This window comes from Bemisia tabaci, chromosome 3, assembly GCF_918797505.1.
Source record: "Bemisia tabaci chromosome 3, PGI_BMITA_v3".
Taxonomy (NCBI): Eukaryota; Metazoa; Arthropoda; class Insecta; order Hemiptera; family Aleyrodidae; genus Bemisia; species Bemisia tabaci.
In genome coordinates, this window is record NC_092795.1 from 37,420,233 (window position 1) to 37,444,128 (window position 23,896).

Here is a 23,896-nt window from a genome sequence, read left to right on the forward strand (position 1 = left end):
CTTCTACATATATAATATGTATAATCAAACAATATTGTGTGTGATTGGCAATTTTTTCTTCTTTTTCTCTCACGCAATATACTCCATTTATAAGATAATACGAGAGAAAAAAATGTGAGCTGCTGCCAATCAATGAAAAAGGAAAAGAGAGGAGGTTGGTAAGAGAACAGAGGGGGAAGATGGGCGCTAGGGGGTGAAAACGAGGGGAGGAATGAAAGCGAAAGGGGAAAGGAAGATACAAAACCGGGAAAATAGATACGAAATAAAACCTTAAATCATGCTCATATAACTGTGCGTTCAACAGAAGTCCAGCGATCAAGTTATTACGACCAAACAAATGCTCGGACGCCCAAAATAAGTTTTTATAGTTGTATTAAACGCAGAACTGGGCCGACATTATACTTTTTCCGCCCCCACAGATGGTATCCGATATTGGACATTCAGCCTTATTTTTTCCTTATGTCACTGGAGCGCCGCGCGCCGCCGATTTGAGGAAAAAAGCTTGAGACGATCCGGCGGCTCAAGAGGCGAGTCGTGTATCAAAGGCAGCCCAGTCGAATCCCAAAGGTCTAGGGTCGGTGGGAGCCTCTTGACTGACTGCGGTTCGACTAACGAGTCCGCGGCAGTTAGTTAAGAATGAACCTTAGATACTCTCTAACGTCCTTTAAACCTAAGTTCCTGATGAGCCTGAGCCTCTCCTGGCACTTTGAACTCTCGGATTTAAGCCCGGTCCCCCCTCTCATTCAGCTATCGAGTGACGTCATTACCTGACGCTTTACACTCATTAGGAAATCGCTGAAAATATCACTGACAATGAGTTTTAGGATGACATCATCGCACGGCGCCTTCCGTTGATTACCGCTCGCTTGAATGGAGTCGGGGATAATTTTCGGATCCATCACCGAGCAGCCAAATGATTAGCTTTGATTAAAAGAAGCGTTGTTTTTCCAACCGTCTGTGCAAATAGACGAGGTTTTTTTCTGTGTCTAGGTGAGCATGTGTGAAAATTAGCTTCAAGCAAATGAGTTAGCTAGGCATTGTTGTCGGTTTGATGGAGATGGACTTTAAACCTGACGAATTTGAGAATAATGGAATTTTCAAACTGCTTATAATTTAGAACAAAAACTTTTGTTAGGCCATCATAGCCTGGTACTGCTTACATAGTTTTAGTAGAGGCACGAAGTAGACTACGCATTTGGATATTGAAGGGAAGCACGAGTTCTATGCTGCAATGAGATATTGTATATGAGGTATCGCTGGATTTTGCGACCCAGTTTGTCAGTGTATATTGCAGAAACTAGACTCCCTAATTTGCAACCTGCACGCAAGTAAAGCTTTTTCGCTAAATGCTGGCACGCTTTTAAATACTTGGATGATATCAGGGATGAAAAGAAAATATAAAATAAAAAACAGAAAAAGCCCTTTTAATTTGTCAATAGACGTGTTAGATAACGATTGTATAAAGTTTAATCATAATTTGAATAGCATCATTTTTTTCGTACTACCCCTATTGTTGAGAAAACTATTTTTCTATCGGGAAATGTTACCTAACAAAGTTTCATTTTCCCCCATTTTTTTGGCCAAATTACTTCTTACATTTCCGTTATGATCATAATTTGGCACCATTCGATGTGTACATGAGCTGTCTAGACATGCGGTTGACGGCATTCCGAAACTTATAGATTTGTTTACGTCACCAATTGCTCTGATTACACCTAATTTTGATCACTTAATATTTGCGCGAGTAAAACATTTTTGTTTTCGAACTTCAAGGACAGATTACTAACGTAACATTGGCTGCAGGTGTTTCGCAATCGTTCTATTTTAGTCGCCCACGAGGTAAAAGTTTACGGTGACATTGACAAACAAAAATAATAATTTGAATAATGGATGGTAACTGAATGTGCTTGAGGATACGCACTTTAAAAAAATCGCACATTTGTTTTTTTTTTCCTTTGAGCACTTCAAATTTTAGTGTGGTGCACGTATCATATTAAGCATAACCAAAAAAATCAGGACCAAAGAATATAAAAGTGCACATAAAAACAATTATTGTGTTAAACATAAATTGTAATGCATTTTAAAATCAACTATATGGCTTACCGTCCAATGCCAACTAGTAAGAAAATACTAAAAATAGTTTCAAACCCGCAAAAATACCGCCTACATCCTACAAGACTGCTGTGATGATTCATGCAATGCGCGTACACGGACTGCAGGGATACTTCACGCATTGCACGTAGACCACGGTCCGTGTCCGCAATGCGTGAAGTACGTGTATCTATGCGCAGTCTTGTAGGCGCTCGATAAGCGTATCGCGTTGGTCTCGCTGAGATTGGCGCTAATATTTCAACTCGCGGAGTCAGCGTCCTTCAACTCGTGGTCTTGAAATGTTTGCACTTTTGATTGACATTTAAATTGATAAAACAAATTAAGTAATGAAGGAAAATATATTGTGTGTTTTGTAATTATTAAGATGGTTCTGCGCCAAACTTATTGGTTGTCAATACACTAATCTACATTTTAAATCCAATGTTTCAGATCGAATGTATATATATATTTTTTTTTGAAGAAAATTCTTTTAATTGAAAATCAAATGAATGAATATTAAGCATAACGAAATCAGGCGATCAAGCGGAGCAACATTCGGCAAAAAAATCCCAAATGTTGTATTTGTACCTGCCGTATTCCCCATTAAAAATTAATTATTCAGGAGAATCTTAATGGTTTCGGAACGAAAACCGCCAGTGGTGAAGTTTGGAAAGGAAAAAACAGTTTCATAGTGGAAGCTATACATACTTTCCCTCCTTTTAACTATTTCATCCCTTCATTCACGATTAAAACAAACATACGCGCCGACGGAGCAGTATATCCGTGTTCGAGTCATAAAAAATGGAAAACTCATAATTTCCACTCATTCAACTGAAAATTGAATGCGTTTTCAACCCGCGTGTACAAAACGTTGCTACTATGTCATACAGGATAGGTTAAATGGACCACGTTTAACAGAAAGGAACGAAGCCACATCATCTATTGCCAAATTCAACTGGGCAATTTAATTTTTCACGAGAGAACGTTTTCGTAAATTCCTTTGAAAATTTTAAGGAATTTGCTTCGTACTATGCAGAAAATTCACTGAAATTTGCCCACAAATCCGCTCAACCTTTTTTAATGCAAGAAATTAAATTGCCCAGTTACATTCGGCAATAGCTGATGTGCCTTGGTTCCTTTCTGCTGAACGCGGTCCAAATACAACATTGTAAGGTCTGTATATTACTTCATTGAAAGTCTACGCTATTGACAAATTTTGATAGGAGGATCTACCTGATTATCGACAGCGTTGCCATTCCCATTCCCGTTGCTGATTTCGTTATCGTTGATGGAGCGCTCCAGACACTTCTCGGCCTCGGTGCAGTTGACGAAGCTGGCAGCATCCTCCACCTCACTCCTGTTTCCGCTTCCGTCGGCCTCCCCCGGGCGGAAGTACCGTCGCTCATTTCCCGCCTCGTCCTCACTTCCGGGCTCCTCTGTCGCACTTCCGGCTTCGGCCGTCTGTCGCGTTTGGTTGCGGTACCGTTTCCGGCCCCCGCCGCGGAACCGCGCGATCAACACCGTTTCCGGTGTCCTCAACCTCATTTCCGGGTTTCTCATCTCCGCGGTCAGCAGCGTTCGACTGACCGAATGCATCGTCCGCTCAACGCTCACAGGTGAAACACTGGCTACCTGAGAAGTGTTCACATGTTGAAAATTCGAGGTCAGCGGATCGTCAACTATTCGCGAATCATTCTTACGAGCCGATTTGTAACTCAACGTGACGTTCATCAAGGGAGCATCAATTTTCTTAAAAAATTGCACATTTGATTTAAACGGAGCTTCAATACTAGTTCTGGAAGTCGCTGATTCGCCCAACGATTTATTCGCCTCCATCGAAATATTTAATGCTCGTGCAATGGAAGACTTACTGGAGTACGAATTTTTTTTACCGAATGACGGCAAAGTCACTGTATTTACTGTAATTTCCTGGATCACATTTTCGGGTTTCAAACTGGAGGTGAAACCAACTTTTGAGCTTTCAGGGAAAACTGCAGGCCGCGATGCGTCAGATGGTTTCTCGCTCGTTGGCCATGCAGGATAACGCAAACCGGAAATAGATCGATGCTCGTCATTTCTTGAGAGTTCGCTCAACAATTTTACACTAGAAACACCATCTAAGTTTGAGTTACTTCGCTCGTCTATCATCAAATACTTTCTGCTAACACGACCATCAGTAGACGAGTTCGCCAAAGACTCGTTCGTGTTGTTATCAGAAGCAACTTTTCCATTATTAGCGGCCATTTCCGGTGCCTCCGACTCAACGGAAGTGACCCGCGAGTCACCATTCAGGGCTTGTCGTTTCCGGCGCTTGTAGGCGTGGGGATCACCGATGACGGCCCTGAATGCGGCTACAACTTGAGGCACGTAGTCGGTGGTGTTCTCCTTCGGGAACATACTCGTGTTCGTGGGAGCTCCCGTGGGAGGCGAGGTTGGCGGATCTCCATTCGGCAACGGGCCAGGTCGCAGCGTGAAACAAACCAGCGAGACCAAGAAGTAGATGAGGAACTGGAAGAACTGACGATAGAACCTGAAAAGGAAAAAAAAAGTATTACTCGAGTTGTTTTATCCGCACTATTCTAATAAAATCATTTTTAAGACACTCGATGGGCTGGTGTGAGGAAGGGAAGTTCAAAGTCCTTATGTGGAAAATTCCTGTGAGTGGAGTCTTGCCCATAAGTGGGTTGACTGAGGTTTTTTTTTTTTTTTAAATGTTTAATAATACTGTGGTTTTTTTTTTCGTTCGAGATTTTGCTGGCCGCGAAGCGGGCTTTTGGCCTCGGGATTTGGGCCGCGTACGCGTAGTGGCCACGGGGTGGAGCCCCCTAGTTACAAAATAAACCCCATGTTTTACCAATATAAATAAGCGCTAAAAATTTTGGCACCTGCTACCCTGAACTTTCGCAGGAACCGTCAGCCAATCAGAGACGACTGGCTTTAGCTTTTAAAAGTAGGCGGGGTTACACCGGCCGTAAGTTTAAATTATACAGCCCTTGTTTTCTCTTTGAGTTAAATTCTCCGAATTCGAAGCGATTCTCTCTCGATAAGCTAACTTTGTAAACATTGCACTTCCGCCCCCGCATCGATGTGCTCAAAACTCAAAGGGAGATCAAAAATCAATTAAAGTGCACTGTTTACGGTGGACGCTGTCCCAAACGTGATCACGATGAATAATAAACCCAATTTCACCTGACTAAGTCCGCGACTAAAGGGACTTCCAAATAATGTTTCATGCACCGTAAATGTAATAATGCGACCGTATATTGTTTATATTTACAGTTCCGTATCAGTAACTATATTTTTTTAATACCTATACATACATACAGAGAAAAGGGTAAAAGAAGAAGAAAAACTTGGCAGGGTTTTTGAAAAATAAAGAAAAGTACCTTCGAAAAGTTTCATTTTACATAAAGTAAAAAATTAGGTGATCAGTTCAACGGAATGTTAATGCTATTTTTAATTAACGCCGAAGAAGGGTCGGAATGTTTATAAATTCAATGTAGACGTACTATCGCTCTTTTAAAACTCACCCTGATTTTTTATTTTATGATTTTCAGGGCTATACCCTTCGATTTTCTTTTTAATTAGACTATGCTCCAAAACGTCGTCTTCTGGACGAAGGAACGTAACTCAAATCCGAGGTTGCCAAATTGACTCAAACAATCAATTTATTTTCCAAAAATGTAGGTGTGCAATTGTTATCCAAATTTGTCTGATTTTTGCATGAAATCGGGAGACAATCCAGTGAAATTTTCAGTTAGAATTGCTCAAGATTTTTCTGGTTGAAATTCAATTTACGAAGGGAAATTTGGCAACATTAAAATGTAGTTACGTTCTTTCGTGAGGAGAACGACGAAAAGTCCGAGCTCTATAGCGTCTGTTGAAGTCGTTAATAAGACATATCGTTGGCCTATCAGACGGCTACTATAAGACAATTGATAAGTATAAGATTTAGTTCAGAAGCACGGTCCAATTTCAGGGTGTACTACGGCAGGTTTCTCGCCAGTTGCTGTGGCCTATTGAATTGAGGGCGTCTCGCCGCGCCGCACAGTGAAACGCGGTAATTGAAGAGGTCGGACATGGAATTTTTGGCTAAAATTTCAAAGAGCCGTATGCAAAAACGACATTTTTCGCCCCCCCCCCCACTAAAACTTATTCAAACTTCGTCTGTCAGTTACTAATACTGGAGCGTTTCTTTCTCCAAATTTTCAGACCCCCAAAAAATTTTGGGGGGGCGCTAGGGGGGGCGTCAAAACCTGTGACCCTCGATATCTTTCGAACGGAACAAGATATTGAGGCCCGGTTTGGACGAAAAATCGTCTAAAATTGCATATTTTAAGATTCTAAAGGTCAAAATCCCAAAATTAAATTTTTAACTTAACTTATGTGCTTATTTTCAGTTTTTGAGGAAAAACAATTTCTTTTAAACAGATTAAACTAAAATTTCACATTTTTTGATTTGAACCAAAACCGGTTTTGTAAATTGTTCGTCTTTTTCCGCATCCAACGAGTGGTCGTATAAGCTGGGGAACCGAACGGTTTCGGAGTTACGATCGATTGAAGTTTCCGCTCAACGCGCGCCGACCGATTTTCGCGCGCAAAAAAGTCGGATTTGACTGTTATTAAATCAGATTTAATGTTCAAACTGAGCAAAATGCATTATAAGGGACTCTTGAGGGTCGCTGAGTCCAGAAATTACAGATACTTCCAAAAAATTCACGTTTTTAAAATTACAGCTCTGTACAGGACCACTGAGCGGCCGGTCGGCGCTCAGTGGGCCTCTAAAATAGCGCTACAGAGCTGTAATTTTAAAAACGTGAATTTTTTGGAAGTATCTGTAATTTCTGGACTCAGCGACCCTCAAGAGTCCCTTATAATGCATTTTGCTCAGTTTGAACATTAAATCTGATTTAATAACAGTCAAATCCGACTTTTTTGCGCGCGAAAATCGGTCGGCGCGCGTTGAGCGGAAACTTCAATCGATCGTAACTCCGAAACCGTTCGGTTCCCCAGCTTATACGACCACTCGTTGGATGCGGAAAAAGACGAACAATTTACAAAACCGGTTTTGGTTCAAATCAAAAAATGTGAAATTTTAGTTTAATCTGTTTAAAAGAAATTGTTTTTCCTTAAAAACTGAAAATAAGCACATAAGTTAAGTTAAAAATTTAATTTTGGGATTTTGACCTTTAGAATCTTAAAATATGCAATTTTAGACGATTTTTCGTCCAAACCGGGCCTCAATATCTTGTTCCGTTCGAAAGATATCGAGGGTCACAGGTTTTGACTTCCGCCCCCCCAAAATTTTTTGGGGGTCTGAAAATTTGGGGAAAGAAGCGCTCCAGTATTAGTAACTGACAGACGAAGTTTGAATAAGTTTTAGTGGGGGGGGGGCGAAAAATGTCGTTTTTGCATACGGCTCTTTTCATGTTCATTTTGTCGCTAGTTCAATTTCAAGGGGTGTTTCTGAAAGATAGTTTCACGAAAAAACCTATGGAACCTATGGAAAATGTTAGCTTTCAAAGTTTACAAATTTTCTTCGACTTCTCCTAGTCACTCGATCCACTGTGCGCCGGTCATCCTAGCCCTCACTTACGAACTTAGTAATTGAATGGTGCAACGTTCAGCACAATTTCAATGTTATATCTTAAATAGAACAATATTGAGGTGTATAGTTTTCATTTTTCAAACTGATGTTGACGAATAATTTATTCACAGTTATTCATATATTTTTTATATTCTCTAATTTGTAATATTAATACATTTTTGTTGCTTATATTCTTCTGCTTCAACTTTAAAAAATTGCGAAAAATAGTAGTTACAGAATTAAAGTTTTTAAAAAACCCAATACTAAAATATGCAAAATAAACATTTGGAATTTTTGCAAGAGGGGCTTTATTCAGCGCTGTAAGTGTTTGAAAATCCAGTTTTTGGTTTATTTTTTATTGTAAACAATTTTTTTGTTGCGAATTTTTATAGGATAGCAGAGGCTATTCACTTTTGAACATCGCGGAGAGAAAGCGTGTCACAAAACTTGCCGGTATGAATGAACGTAGAATCCCCGTTCCACTTCTTCACACCCCTCAGAAACACGTCGTCGATGGGGGTAAACTCAACAACAAAAGGCTGAATGAGTTTAAAATGCAGCCAATCACGTAAAATAATTGAAAAACTTGCAAATGATTGTCGTAAAAAAGCGTCGTAAATATTCCCCATTCTCGCTACAAGCGGTGGGTGGCAAACTGAGGGCGGGAACTAGAAAAAAACAGCGCTGCGATATCAACTTGGGAAATTTTGATTTTAAGCAAATGATGACCATAGGAATTCTGTTCGTCATAATGCCTCTAAAGTTCCTCTTTGATTGGAGAAGACAAATTGCTCAGCACCAAAGCGTGTCAGTAACTGCAGACCCGTTATCTTTGTTTTGGTTTCCATTACTCGAACAAAAATTATTTGCTCCCAATAGACAGTCATTTCTCGGTCACTGAAGACTTAAGAGGCACAGATCTGCCCACTGTAGCATAACTTACACTTATATTTTTGTACTCATATAAAATATACAATCAACCCTGATTACCGAAATATATTATTCCTAATAGTGCATCTGACAGAGTGTTGGTAATATTCTCGTGCTCAGCTTGGTATACTTTCATAGATCATAAATTGATGCATTGATCTTTCTGTTACACTGCTTGCATGACAGAGAGATGATTCTCATTGATTTGAGTCATTATGATTCTTTTCTTATCTTTCTGTTAAAGAAAAAAAAAAGAGAGAAAAAAGAAAAATCCAAAGAGACCAATCTTATAGTTAAGTACCTATGTAATGCTGGAAGTAGGATTTTTCACCTCTCCCCCTCCCATGTAACGCACTCGAAACATTACGTTTGAAACTCCTTAAAAAATACGAATGCCGCTCTGTTTGATTATTCTCCCCAAAATAAACGTTTGCGATGAATTTTGTATGAAAAATATGTCCACCTGGTCACGATTTTTTACTTTGATTTTCAAAACCAAGCCATTTTAGCATCAAGTAACGCAACCCTGATCTTTCCTCTTTCGTGTAACGCGTACTTGTAACGCGGGTCCGGACCACCCTCTTCCAGAGCGTAAAGTACATCATAAAAGGATCTATAAGCAAAAAGTGATTGGCCGGAGAAATTGGCATCATCCCAACACCCAACGCGTTCCCCATCACTGTCATCACGAAGATGAGTAAAGCGAGGGGTGCGCGAATAGTAGAGGGGGGTGGGTGGGGGTAAGGGATGGCGAAAATATTTTATTGGCGCCCGGTCTCGCCAGTCGCTCGCGTTCCTCATTTTCCAATTCCCCGATTGCCGTGGGTTTTTATTTCTATTTACTCAAGTGCTTGCATTTTTCATCGGTTTATGAATAACTTTTCTTGCCACCCGAGGCGCGTTGTTTGCTCGCTTTGATTGCTGCTCCGTACACGAGTTCGCCCCGCGACAAACAAAGCCAAATTCAGAGGAGAAATACTAGCTTAAGCGATGGCCAAAGTCCGAAATCGCGTATGTTCATTGCAGTGTTTCAAAATTTCCGCTCTAATTTTATTGTTCTGAAGAGAAACAGACCATACTTACAGCTTAAAATGTATACAGAATATTCTGCCAACATAGAAAAAACTCAAGGATGTTTTTCAGAAAATACGTTGTCTTACTCTTTAAAGAAACAATTCGGTATTACATGCTACGTCAACGTCTACAACGTCACAAACAGATATACGTCGTTCCATTCTTTGTCCATTCATATGATATTGAAACGGCAGTAGAACGACAATTCTAGCATGGTTCTACCGTGTTTGTTTTTAATCATTCTGTAATTTTAAATGCACTTGAGAGAAGGGTATGAAAAATTTACTTGCTAACAAACCTTTCAAAAACACAGAACTTTTTACAACGTATAATGAATATTTATTGTCATTTATTTTTGGGAAGAACTGCTCTGCATACTGCAAATCCCGACTGTATTATGCTTGCCAAATTCTTCATCATTTGGCATGGAATTTAATTGTGTAGTTTTGCACTTTTTTTTGGGGGGGGGGGGGGGTCCCTTCCGAAAGACTCCAGTAAGGTGTTTGATTGTCTTTTCAGATCGGATAATTCGATCGTACTTCTGGAAAATTAAATGTTTTTTTTTTTTTTTTTTTTTTTTTTTTTTTTTTTTTCAAAACGCAAAATTGTAAGTGGCCTAGAAATGAAACTCTGAGCCCTTGTGCGACATACTGTTGCGCATAAAGCTCAACCTGTTTGCCACCCAGAATTATTGCGAAGCACGATCGAGGCTTTGATGGTTGCGTTTTACTTCTCCTCCTTACGTAATGCTCCTGAACTTAATCTTTTGCGCTTTTCAAAATAATTCCTTTTCTTTAGGTAAGAACTAAAGTTCATAAGAAAAGTTCAAGGCGAAATGATAAGCAAACAAAGAAATATGCTCTGAGATAGCTCACAAGAAATTGTGTATGAAACAAAGCTGCAAAGTATTGAAATATACATGTTGTTTCTACCTTACTTACGATCATAATTATCTTGAGGTAAAAGTATAAAGATGCTTAGCTTGGAAACTTAAACGGTGATTATGTTTGTCATGATTTGATTACATAATGTACTCATCTTAAGTACTGCTTTTCCTTGCGTTTTCACGCACCAACAATTCCAGAGATCATTATTATTCACGTATGACTTATAAAAACAATTCTAAATAAAACATAAGAAGTTTGTGCAGGGCGCCAAATCCTAACAATAATTACTTTATATTCAAGCGTAATGTTGAATATTTATTAAATTGCCTCATTGAACCAACATATTTGCAGCGAATAAGCTAAACAAACCAGTTATGTTGTTTCAAGTTTAATGAGCACATTACTTTATCAGATGTCAATGTTTATGTGTGCACTTGTCGTGTTGCACGTGTTGTGCAACATGACAATTGTGCTTTAACTAAGAAAATCAGGACCAAAGAATGAAAAAGTAAGCGCACATATAAACAATTATTGTGTTAAACATTAATCGTAATGCATTTTAAAATCAATTATATTTCTTACCGTCCAATGTCAATTAGTAAGAAAATACTAAAAATAGTGTCAAACCCGCAAAAATACCGCCTACATCCTACAAGACTGCTGTGATGATTCATGCAATGCGCGTACACGGACTGCAGGGATACTTCACGCATTGCACGTAGACCACGGTCCGTGCCCGCAATGCGTGAAGTATCTATGCAGTCTTGTAGGCGCTAGATAAGCGTATCGCGTTGGTCTCACTGAGATTGGCGCTAATATTTCAACTCACGGAGTCAGCGTCCTTCAACTCGTGGTCTTGAAATGTTTGCACTTCTGATTGACATTTAAATTGATAATACAAATTAAGTAATGAAGGAAAATATATTGTGTGTTTTGTAATTATTAAGATGGTTCCGCGTCAAACTTATTGGTTGTCAAAACACCAATCCACATTTTAAATTCAATATTTCAGATTGAATATTTTTTTTTGGTTTTTTTTTTTGGTTTTTTTGTTTTTGAAGAAAATTCTTTTATTTTAAAATCAACTAATTGAGTCCAACTCTGTCCCGAATTTGAGCGGCACCTCATCGGTAGCATAGAGTGGAGCATCGCTTGCCGTCGCGTCTTCAATTTTATAGATGCAACATAGACATCCATTACAAACAAATTGCTGCATCTCTGTGTCGGCACAAACGTTGACGTTTCTCTCATTTTAAAATCGGAGGAGGGTTAAGGTTACGTTTGCTCAAATTAAGCTATGGTGCGTCCGAATTAATAATCACTTTGAAAGGAAAATAAGTTAAGAAAGGAATCTAGAGGTCTCTCTAGCGCACTAAAGTTGGAACGTCTAAAAATTGGTATTTTTGCGAGAGTTACGTCGTGTCAGGGAATTTTTTTTCGACAACTCATTTGATCCCAAACCGGGTCAAATTGATCCGACCATCTCCTCGATGGAAGTTTAATGCGGCAGATGAAAATGGAGGGGGCAAGAAAGATATAGCGTGTTTTAACAAAAAGGTACAAATGTAAACAGAATAGGTATTTTTTGCCTTCAAAAATATGGAACTAACACAGTGCTCCCATCCCATGCCCGTCAAAAGTTCCGTGACTCGGAACTTTTTCGTTCCAATATCTTCCACTCCATGACCGTCAAAAGTTCCGGGACTCTTTTTAGCTTTCTCAAAAGCTGCGAGAAAGTTCCGGAAAATGCAAAAGATCCGGAACATTTCGGGAATTTCAAAAGTTCCGGGAAAAATTCAAGAAAATCTCAAAACTTCCGAGATTCAATACTAGTTCCGGGAAATAGGAGCACTGAAATAACATACTGAAATAAAACCCAACAAAATCCATATGCTTAAATGCAAGTCAATTTGACCTGACATGGAGCTTTGTCTAAGAAAAATATTGGGCTTCTAAGGGATAACTATCGCACATTATTACACAGTTTATGGCTAAACTTGTCATTTTTACGTATTCAAGTAACAACGTAGACTTTCCAATCAGATGCCATTTTTCACAAAAACAGTAGGTAGTTGTTTCAGTTAGTTGATACATAGTGTGAGACTCCCGATTTAATTTTCAAATTTGGCATTTTTTTTTTGCTCGCAGTATACTGCTTTTATAGGTTTATAGTAAAATAACTCAAAATTATTGACGTCCAATTCCTGGAAATAGCAAAGCTTTTAATTTGATTTTTCGTCAGTCTGACAATGACGCGATTAAAAAGTTTCAGAGTTTTATCGAGAAAAACGATCGGGACACATACAGCAGCTCGGACAGGGGTGGTACTGACCTCAATTTGACAAAAGCGTTCCACTTGGCGTTCAAAAGGTCCACCAAAACGCCATCCATCAACTCCAGATGTTCGTCTTTGTCCTGCCGAAAGAGAAATTTCGATGAGTTCGACACAATGTGTGATGCAGTTTCACGCACGATTGTCTACCCATTTGAAGCTCTGAATGTTTTGTTGGCAAATTAAAACCTTGGTTGGCTTCCATTAATGCACCCATGTACCGTATTGGCAAAAACAAACCAAAAACTGCAAATGTGGTAATACTTAGGTCTTAAAAAAAAGCTGCCTCTCCGAAGAATAGGATTCTTAAGTTAAAAGGGTTTATTGTGTTAAATAGGTGTTGCAAATTTATAGGTGTCAAAGAAACGAGACCGTATATTACTTCAAAGGTGCTACTATCTTTAAACTTGTTCAGAGCGTGTTGCTTGTGTGTTTATGGTGTGCCAGGCACAACATTTTCGTAGTTCCTCTCTAAAAAATAATTTACCATTTTTTATGATATTCATTTTTTACGCAACACATTTTATACAGAAGCAGATGCCACTATGCATGATACAATTACAAGATCATTAGGTATTATATGCTTCCTTAAAGTTAGTAGTATGTGTTTTCTTAAATATGATAGGTAAAACGTAGAAGTGAGTGCTTCTGGTTATTACCCCAAAGACTACAAGATTAAGAGCCGAATTTTTGCTGATGTGTCCTGTTTCGATGTCAATTGTGTCAATTTGCCCTAGAGGATAAGCTGCACATGCAATACTGCCTGGAACAAATTTAATTACTGTTAGATCAATGTAAGCACTGGATCCATACATATAACAGTCCTAAATTTTTTTACTTTGTAATATGTATAGCCTTTATGTAAAAAAATGATTAATAACTCAAGGCATGAAATGCAAAATTTCAAAAATTTGAATTACATCGGAAGCGATGGGATCACTAAGAAATTTGTATGTAATATGTCAAGACGGAAAAAATGACTTACAACAATTGCAACCATTTACATCAATAACTGTAAGTTAGTCTTGGCTTAGGAAAAAATTATTCATAATGAAAAAATCTCAACTGTTTTTCGACACTTAATTCTGTCTATAACTGTTCCGAGCAACCATGATTCTGATACAGTAAAGTTATAGATGACAGTAAAGTTATAGATAGAATCAGACCATAGCTTGCTATTTGAAAATCGCAGCATGAAACAACTATTTGCCCTATGTCGATCATGTTTGAAGAATACACTGCAACGCTGCTCCGGTCGGCGATGAGGAGCGGGACATGGCGTTTGAATTGCCTTCAAATATTCGTATAGGCAATTTCCGGACCTAGACGCTCGAATAGTTGCTCGGCCGGAATTGAACGATTAAAGCTCTCTGTGTTGTCACGCCTCCAAGCCACGATTGAAATACTTGTCATTAATTAATGAAGGATATACCACTAAAATACGCGTTTTTGCCTTTTGAAAGCTCATACTCACCAATTTGCCAATAGATTTCGCGTTCGATGTTTAAAATGTGGAAGAACATCTCAATTCTTGCGAGTTTTGCTGCCAAAGTGAGAGGAGTCAAATTCTGGACATTTCGAACAGAAATGTTGGCACCAACCTCGTATGCCATGTCAAATGTTTCCTGAAGTATCAAAAACCATTTAATTACGGTGAGGAATTCAAAATATGCATCTTACTCTGGAACCGGATAAGTTTTTGTGAAGGTTATAGTCAATCATAACGAATATATATGCTGATACTCTTGAATGCGATTTAAATCCAATTTGATTCTTTTCGCTTATTTATGTAAACATTCGGATCATCAAATGACCCATGTTCAATAACCCATCGAAATTTTGATACTGTCCTATCGATACATTTTTATCATGAGTTGCCCAAGTAAGAAAAAATATGCAGTTGCCGCAGACCCTTCATTTGATCTGCAAAGTTCGACATCTTGCTTAAAACCATTTAAGTTATAAGAAAAGGAGGAGGACTAGTATGAACTATCCGTGTCTTGCCGTTAGCGTATTCGACAAAATTAATATACAACAAAGGGCAACAAATCCTGTAGTTTTCTATGAGACTTAATATTTACTACGCTTACAACTGACAGCAAAGATTAATTTTTATCGTCGAGCGGTATAATTAAAACTTTATTTACGACAGATAAAAGGAAATGAGTTGCCAAAATTGTAAGAGATCTTCGAGTTCTCATTCAGCACTATACGTTCAACGTTCTGAAATTGAAGAAAACTTTGGCAATTCATTTGCTGAGCAGACGCACGAGGACCTTTGACTCCTGCAAATGACTGACGGAGGAATTAGCGGATATTACGTTTCTCTAATTCTGAGATGAAAATGCAGTTACTTTTCGAGCGTTCCGACTGCGGCCGGCAGCAAGGAAGAAAATAACTTTTGTTGTTCTGAACGTTCCGATCGAACTTCAAGTAACTTTCATTCGGGAAAACAGCGAGCCACTATCAAATGGACTTGATGTCATTCATTGTTTCATAAATAACTTTCGGCGAATTATCAATAAAGTTTTGATTGAAGTGCGCGAACGTTATAAAGGGATCGCGGCATTGCCATCATAGGACTAATAAATAATCTCTTTAATCTAGACTCATTCAATATTTGACAGTAATTTACCACAGATAACAAATTTTAGCTATTATAGGAGGAAAAATATCTAAAAGTTTTCAAAGCTTTCCGCTTGTCAATGATTGATAAATATTGACAATATTCTCTTAAAGAAAGAACTTACGAGTTTCTCATAGATGACGAGCATATGAAGAACGGTATTTCCATTTGTGTCTTGATTATCGGGATTTGCTCCTCGCGCGAGCATGAGTCGGAAGCACTCTTCTTGGCCCAGACAAGCCGCAAAACTAAGTGGGTACTCACCCCAGTACACGTATCTACGGCAAACGAGAAAACTCATTGGGATTCCTCCATGTAAATTGAAACTCTATCACGTAGTGGTGATCTTGTACAATGGACATCGTCACTCAGCGTCACTTAAACATGGTTAGTTGGTAGATACGTTTATTTGGTGCTCTTAACAATTGAGCCACTAACACTCTAGAGGAGAGATCAAAATATGGTACAGAATTTAAAAATTTAAAAATTCGGGGTCACAAAAAGGTAGTGCAAGATTAAAAGTTGGGACAAGGAAATACCTTTGAGAGTTATTGAATGTTCTTGAAGCCCGTTTCAGGCAACTTGGTCTTTTTCGCGGAATAGGGAATTCTCTTTTCCGCGCATACAGTGAGCTTGTACGAGTAATCTAAAAAAAGCCTGTATTTTAATTGCCGATGATTAATTTTCCTGTCAATCCAACAGGAATAATAGCCCTGAGATGATGAGAACTTCGAACTTAATGCAGCATCAATTCAGTTTAGTTAAATGTCATTGTTACCTCCCGTCCTGAGTTCAATTTATCTCACAAAAGATCGTAGTGCACGGAGAAAAATCTATGTGGCATTATAAACCAATTAGCGGTTCATATGGAACACCACTAATAGTCGTAAATGAACTAATGATTCTCGGTCTGTGAACCATACTATTGTATCTCGTACCATACTAAGGTATATATACCATCACTAAGGTATATATCGTCGCCCTCGCAACATAAGGGCGTAACTACACTCTACGATGAACCCTGTCGTCCATTAAACTCAATGATTTTCCGGGCTCATCTCAATGTGCAGTTACGCCTTTATGTCAGCCAAGCGACGATATGTGCTATGATTAAATGTTGCCTTTACTACTATAAGTGGTGTTCCGAATGAACCAATAATTGGTTTATAAGTTGTAGCTTTTACTCGGTATGTGGTACTTTAATTTTAAAGGTTACACCTTTTTCTTTATTCAAAGACAGTCGCGGCACTGTTCAGTCAAACGAATAAACAAGCATCTGGTCTGATTTTTTTCGTGCCAAAGTATTCTCAGTTTCTTTTTTATTCCTGACTTCCCATGTAATTATGAACTGCGTCCTTGATTTATTCCTCTATAAATTTTATGCAGCGTGAACTTTGCAAAAAAAAAAATGCACCAGAAAATTGTAGAAATTCTAGCTTGAATTTTTTTTTTTTTTTTTTGGTAATAATAAAATCTAGCCAACAGAGATAATGCATGTGTCTTGTGGGACACCTGGCGTCATAGGTGCGCATTTTTACGAGGAAGAGGCACATTGAAAAAACGCGAGAGCTCTGGAGGTATGAATTATTTAAACAGATAAATTAAAAGCGAGGATTAAGCCTTTATTTGTGAATATGGTGGGGGTGAACTTCACTGAGATACGACGATGTCAGTTTGAGCGAATTTTATCGCATACGTCGGACGGTATGATCGTGAATCAAAAAGGACGCTTCTTTCGATACAGTATTCCACTGAAAGAAACCATTGTAAAATTAAGGAAATAAAAACCGAAATTTATCGAGGGCTGTGTAAATGGATGCGAGATAGTAATTCATTTCTGAAAATAAAACTTCCTTCAATAAAGGTGCAACTGTTAAGGACAGGGAAAATTCAATCGTACAAAAAATCATATTAGTTTTTTTTTTTCTATTGATGTATGTTTTGAGTAATAGGAAATTACATATCTAAAGAAGGTTTGTTTATGTTTGTTTTATACATTTAAGGTGTCTAGACAAAGCCGGGCCATTTGCACTGTAGAAAGCCATGTCAAACCGGAGGGTAATATAACTAGCAGTGGGATAATTAGAGGGAAACGTAAGTTAATGCGGCGAATAAAGTGATCGATCCGGGACTTTTATAGCAGCATTTTACAGGTTAATTAATTTGTAACAAAGTACTTTGATGCCACGTTAGAATAAATAATGCTGCTATAAAATTCTTACTGTTAAAACTCCTTTGTTTTGTCGGTAATAAGGAACGATTCTGGCATCACAAAGCATTGAAACGACACTTAATTTTTATTCTCATTCTACAGAGAATATATTTGTATTTAAAATGCAAAACATGTCGTTGCTACGGATCTGCCATGTCAAACATTTTTTAAAATGCTTAATTCAAGGAGCAACTGAAATCAATCAGTTTTTCTTCGGTCTCATGAATAGGCAATCCGATAACATTAATGTACTTTTATTAGCGTGTTCAACAGTGGTCCTCCTGGCAGTTCGAGTTCAGAATCCTTAAGTCATTCAGACTATCATATTTAGTTGCATTTTCTGTCATTTCGTTCGCAAGTGCGTTATATCTAGATATAACGCGCGTTTAGAGGAATCTAAAAGTGTCACGTTCTTATTTTGTTACATTACCGACTTGTGCACTTCATAATCAGTGATTATCTGAAAATCCTCAGCCTGAACATTTTCAAAAAGAGCCTCTGTAAATTCATAAATATTGAAGGCAAAGTCCGACTATGAAATGTTTAAAATATAATTTGTAAGATCAACCAGTGGTTGTTTGATTCGGTTAAAATTTGGTTTTTCATCGAACAAATTCTAAAAAAATATCCATAGGGGTAATATAAGACACAATGGCACCCTACGAAAATATAGCGGGTGTAAAATGCTGAATAAAGTTTGTGAACACCTCCCTACTTTGTAAAGTTTCTTGGAGGTAGAAGTCCTTAATATCAAATTGAAAGTCACAACATCTTTTGCCATCACTATATGAGGGCGGACGAAATCAAAATAAAGGGCAACGCTGTTTACGAGACCTACCATTTCCGAAGGAAGATTCAATCCTGCTCCATTATTACCCCCTCCCCCTCCCTCGTCGTTTCAGCCTCTCTGCAGCCTGTGCAGTGTGCATCCATCCGACGAGAGCCTCCTACGTAATATTCAAGAGAATGATGAATGTTTGAGGATGTAAAATTAAGTGCAGCCTTCAGGAAAATGCATCTCGATCCCCACGATTTTAATTACGGGTGTTACCACGCAGGCTGCGGAAAAACAGTCAGAGCAAATATGCCGGCTTGTCGAGTAAAGTTTATTCCGAACGACAAAATGGTCTCTCGGGAAAACGAGGGTGTTTTGCAATTCTAACTCCTCTCATTAGGAGCTAATTTTCATGATTTTGGAGCGGATATTGTAATTCATCATTTTCATTAAAAAAAAAAAAAAAAATTAAAGTCGTTATCTATTTCTTACGTTTCTATCCTCCTCTTTTCACTTGTTTCTCTTATATCCGCAAAGTGACCATTCTCGGGCCTTTGCAGATCTTCTTCACAACTATTTTCATTGCCCAGCAATTTTCGTACAGTTTTCCGATAACCTTTCACTTTCTGTATTGACAGAGCAACGAATGGGCGTAGCCAAAAATTCAAACCGAGCTCTCTAACATGCTGCAGTTATTCGAGATTGCATTGAGATGGAATGGATCGTATGCGATAATGGTTCGATGTATCGTTCGGTTCAAAATAATAAGAACATATCCTTAAACAAAATTTTTAGGATTTAAGTTGGAAAAGCTGAAAATCAGAAAATTCCTTACAATTTCACTTTTCATTGCCATTTGATACTCAAAAGAATAAAAAATCTACCCCAAAATACCCGTTCCCGCAGATTTCTAAATTGACTTTTGAGGCTATGTTTGAACCAATCGATACCGATACAATTTCACCTGTTTAATGTATCGAGTATACGACCTATTGGGCGTAGTAATTTACTGTTTCAAGTCTCATGTTAAAATCCTTTATAATTCGAACTCTGGTTTAGCTTATAATTTGCATTTGAGAATTTAATGCATCTGCTGGCTTCCTTTGAGGTCGGCAATTAAATTAATTTGTTTTGACTCACCCCTCGTAGTTGGTGAGTGGCGACAGATTCACCCATTCATGCTCGACTGTGTCCTGCCTTGTAGCCTTCTGATCCTCAGGACACATGAAGTTCCCGGTACAACGCTCGTGGTAGTCAGCGCCACTGTCTAACAGGAACTTCACCATCGCTGGATCTTCGTTCACGATGGCAATATGCAGCACACTTTCACCTGAATATAAAAATTTAACCAATTTCTTATACTCTACACCGAGACAAATTGAATCAGTATTTCTCAATAGCTTGATTTTTGAATTGATGAGAAAAATGTAGTTGTACCAAAACATGCCATTGCAGTCAGAAATTCCTCATCGTGGATTAGACGGGCGGCCCTCAATGGAGACCCTTCAATCAATGCCAAAATTGGGGTTTTGAGAGGTGCGTATTTGTTAGCGGATTTCTCGGTTCAAATCTTCCCTATATAGGAAAGTTTTGTTTTGTGAGTGGTATTATTTATTTTCTAAGCTGGGTTATTTTTTCTTTCCTTTTCACTGTGTCATTGCACTGGCATCTCAATAGTATGCATGTTTTCTATTTCCTTTTCATAAACTGGAAAATGTTTTGTTTAGTTATACCGCGGCTCTTCATGTGAACAAGTGATTAGCATGTTGTTATGTTTCCTTGTCTTCATAAAAATTCATTTGTGCTGATAATGGGGGTAAATTGACACTCAAAATACGCTCATAGTAAAAACTTTTATCTACAATAGCTTTTAATTGTATAGAGATAACATTTCTTCTCTTATCAATTGAAACACACCAAAAATACGATTTAATAATTACAGATTTTTAAATTAGACTACAAATTCTGTAAAATGCCCTCAAAACGATTTCTTATTTTATTTTTGTGATGCATATGACTGTTTTTTGAATAAATGACCATCAAGTTTGAACTTTAACTTGATGAATATCGGATAAATATAATATGAGAATTCTTTGGAGCGTTTTTTTTTTTTTTTTTTTTTTTTTTTACATTGGAGTCATTCAGTTTTCAAATTTATCATTGAACTAGAATTCAAATTTTCCAGTCTCAAAACATCTTAGGAAGTTTTTAAATCAATGTATTTTTGTTTCTCTTTTACTTAATTTTCCGATTCCGTAAATCCAATGTCCGGTCGGTATGTTTCTTGATAGGTCAAATCAAGTCGCTTCTCCGCTATAGCCCCCGAATAGCTCAAGAAAACATTTGCTCTCTCGTCCTCTCACCTTTTCGATGAGTTCACGAGAGACTGATCAACACAATTCAGGATGGAAATATGTGTATGGGGAAAAATGACGTGGCTCTTGGATGGGATTAGTGGTATTATAAAACTTTTAGAGCTTTCATAAGTTAATGTGGATTAAGCTCCCTTGTAAAATTATTATTCACTTTTTATCGGGAATCCTGAGGTGCATCAGTGTGGAATAATCGTGACGCAAAGCTAATCTCCGATTGAACTTTTTGTTTTGTCCAACTTCAAAGCGGGTCAAAAAGGAGCGGGAAATAACACGTTAATTGAACTTGAGGAATGTAGCCCCCGGTGTGAACGCCCATGTGCAATGTGGAGGGTTATGTTGCCAACTGCTGATGCAATTTTAATTAATATCCTGGAGTATTATCGCGGTATTATCACAGGTCACACCATTAAACTCTGATAGTCAGAGAAAATGTGCAGTTTAAATTAAGGCAAGTAAGACCAACACGGAATTTTGAAAATATTCCTAGTTGCAAATTATGAAATTTTTCTTGCCCAAATAGAGGCCACCCATGACTACGGAACCCTATGAGAGCGAGTGTCTCTACTATCGCTTCGCACCAGCATCGAGAAACGGGGGGGGGGGGGGGGTGTTCAAGAAAGTGTCATGTCCTAAAGTGTGTCTCTTCCTTTCTTAATTTTTGACTGCATTAAATTATAGAGCTTCTTAAAAATCTCCTCAAACTTTTACTTGTGTTTGAACAGTTTTATCTTTTCCTTTTCCCGAATGCAAAACTAACTCCACGAGCTTTTTGTGGCCTTTTTCGTATAATACGGGGTGATGAGGCGGTAGATATAGTTAGATTAGCCAGCTATACGCAATCACGAAGAGAGTACTCAGCGCAGTGTAACGAACTAATACAGGTAAAGGATGAGCGTATAGATTATTCGTATAAGTTTTTTGTCACGTACGAATCATTTACGGACGGTCCTCAAAAAAAATTGTCGTTCCTTCATCGATGCACTGATATAATGTCTACTTGAACTGATCAAAAATTTTAATTAAAGAGAAGGAAGCTCCCTCCCAATTTGAACTTTATATTAAAAATAGGAATAATTTGCGTACCGTAATATTCGTCGCACATGTATATATCGTTGATAAGTTTCGGATAAAAGCGGAGGAGTCGCTTGGCCAAGTCTGCATGGATGGATGTGGCGTTGAGGAGGCACAGATGGAGAATAGTTTCACCCACCGCTCCACGTTCCATCAAATCCCAGCATACCTCTCGGCATTTCTTCGGATCTGCGTCGAACAGCAAGAATGAATCAATAATTGGACTATTTCTGCCAAACGAAACCATGTGCAGTATGACGTGAGCTCTGTTATGCATGTAATCTTAGGGGTCTCAGGGCCCATGTATGGTTTCGTTTGGCAGAAATACGCCCGATGAAACGACACAGGAAGCAACGGGATGGATAAAAGAATGATGATATTTAACATAAGACAAAGTAATACCGGAAGGCACAGAGGGCGTCCAATGCGTGGTTGAAGGGATGGGATTGAAGCAGAAACGTTAAGGTGCTCGATGCTCGAAGGGTTGCGGTTCGACAGAGGGCAGAGGTGGTTAGGGGGCGCAGAGCGCCAGGGAGTGCTATCGAGCGACTAAAACGTAAAATAATACCGATTTATTTTTTTTTAGAATGAAGGATTCGAAATCCCCCTTTCTGAGGGCGATTGACAAGAAATCTTAGTCGGGGTATTCGTTTTTTTTTGTAAAGAAGGATTAAGCATTTTTCGAGGAAAATATAGATTGCTGAGCTTAATACCTTGTTTAAAACTATTTGTCAATGCTTTTCTATTTGACTCTAACTTTGATTACTGAAACATAAATCTGGAAGACTGTAGTTTACGAGTGGCGTGCATTTTTGAACCTCGATCTATTTTGGCTTAGAGAACGATCATTTTTTTAATCAAAACTTTGTTTTAAAACTAATTATTGATATTTTTAAAATACTATTCATGGTACCCGCAAATATTGAATAGTCGTGTATCAGAGGTATAATAAAGGCGAAAAAATATCTCCTTCATAAAAAATGATATATATTTTTTCGCGTCGGAATTATATCGTTCTGCTTCATAGTTGAACAAAGCGGTAGCTCACCAATTTTCTCAGGATCGTTATCGATTGGCATTTTCTCTATATCTAGTTCCGTGTCCATATCCATATGTTTCAAGTATGGCAGCTGAAACAGCACACAAAGACATGCGTTGAATAAGAAATATTCTGAGGCAATGAACCGCATTTATTTCAGAATCAGCACAACATATATTCTATTCGATGACTTTTTGTCTAAAGATGAAAGTAACCATGTTTGTCGATGACCTACACTTACAGACTAAATGGATTATGTAAACATGACTGTGCCTTTTATTGCCTCACATATGTCATACAATTCCATGATTTGAATGTAATCGATGACATGAGGATGAATTCTCATGCGCACTCTATTCGTTTGTATCACGTATTTGTCTTATTTTTGAAAACATGCATTCTGATTAGGTTTCTTTACATTTAATTTGAATGGACTTATAGTGCTTTATGAATCTACCTACGCCATCCGCTCATTTTATGAGTAACCTTGCAACGTTTTATTTCTACTGCGGTGAGGAAAAAGTCTTACAAACACGCCCTTTGATGTAGTTCCTTCAAAGGAACCGCTAAAGGTAAATCCGGATAAATTTTCTAATCCGTTAAATTTTCGCCTTCTTTAATGCACAACTTTAAAAACCCTCTGAAGTTAGTCATTTCTTTTCTTTCTTTTTTTCTTCTTCCTCTCTTCCACTTTATCTTAACTCTATTTTCAAACGGAAGTGTAATCTTACTTTGTTTTTGAAATAAAAGATTAAACACTCAGAACTTTGAAACTTTTAGTCCAGAGGACTTCATATTTTTGTGTTTTATGTAAGAGTATATTTTGCTACTTGTGTCAAATGTATTATACATTCCGAAAGGTATTTCATATTATTGTTATTTTTACTGGTATGTCAA

At 38.1% G+C, this 23,896-nt stretch overlaps 1 protein-coding gene across 1 annotated transcript in view; it reads right to left on the reverse strand.

Moving 5' to 3' along the window:
* The window catches only part of nan (transient receptor potential cation channel subfamily V member nanchung), a 103,243-nt gene that overhangs the window by 73,414 nt on the left and 5,933 nt on the right, over window positions 1-23,896 (reverse strand). Inside the window, exons 4-11 of the mRNA XM_019045280.2 lie at window positions 23,009-23,090; window positions 21,973-22,149; window positions 19,655-19,844; window positions 15,652-15,805; window positions 14,376-14,526; window positions 13,561-13,664; window positions 12,902-12,984; window positions 3,325-4,621 (exon numbers count right to left, since the gene is read on the reverse strand). Coding sequence (XP_018900825.2) covers window positions 3,325-4,621; window positions 12,902-12,984; window positions 13,561-13,664; window positions 14,376-14,526; window positions 15,652-15,805; window positions 19,655-19,844; window positions 21,973-22,149; window positions 23,009-23,090 — 2,238 coding nt within the window. The remainder of the gene's footprint in view (window positions 1-3,324; window positions 4,622-12,901; window positions 12,985-13,560; window positions 13,665-14,375; window positions 14,527-15,651; window positions 15,806-19,654; window positions 19,845-21,972; window positions 22,150-23,008; window positions 23,091-23,896) is intronic.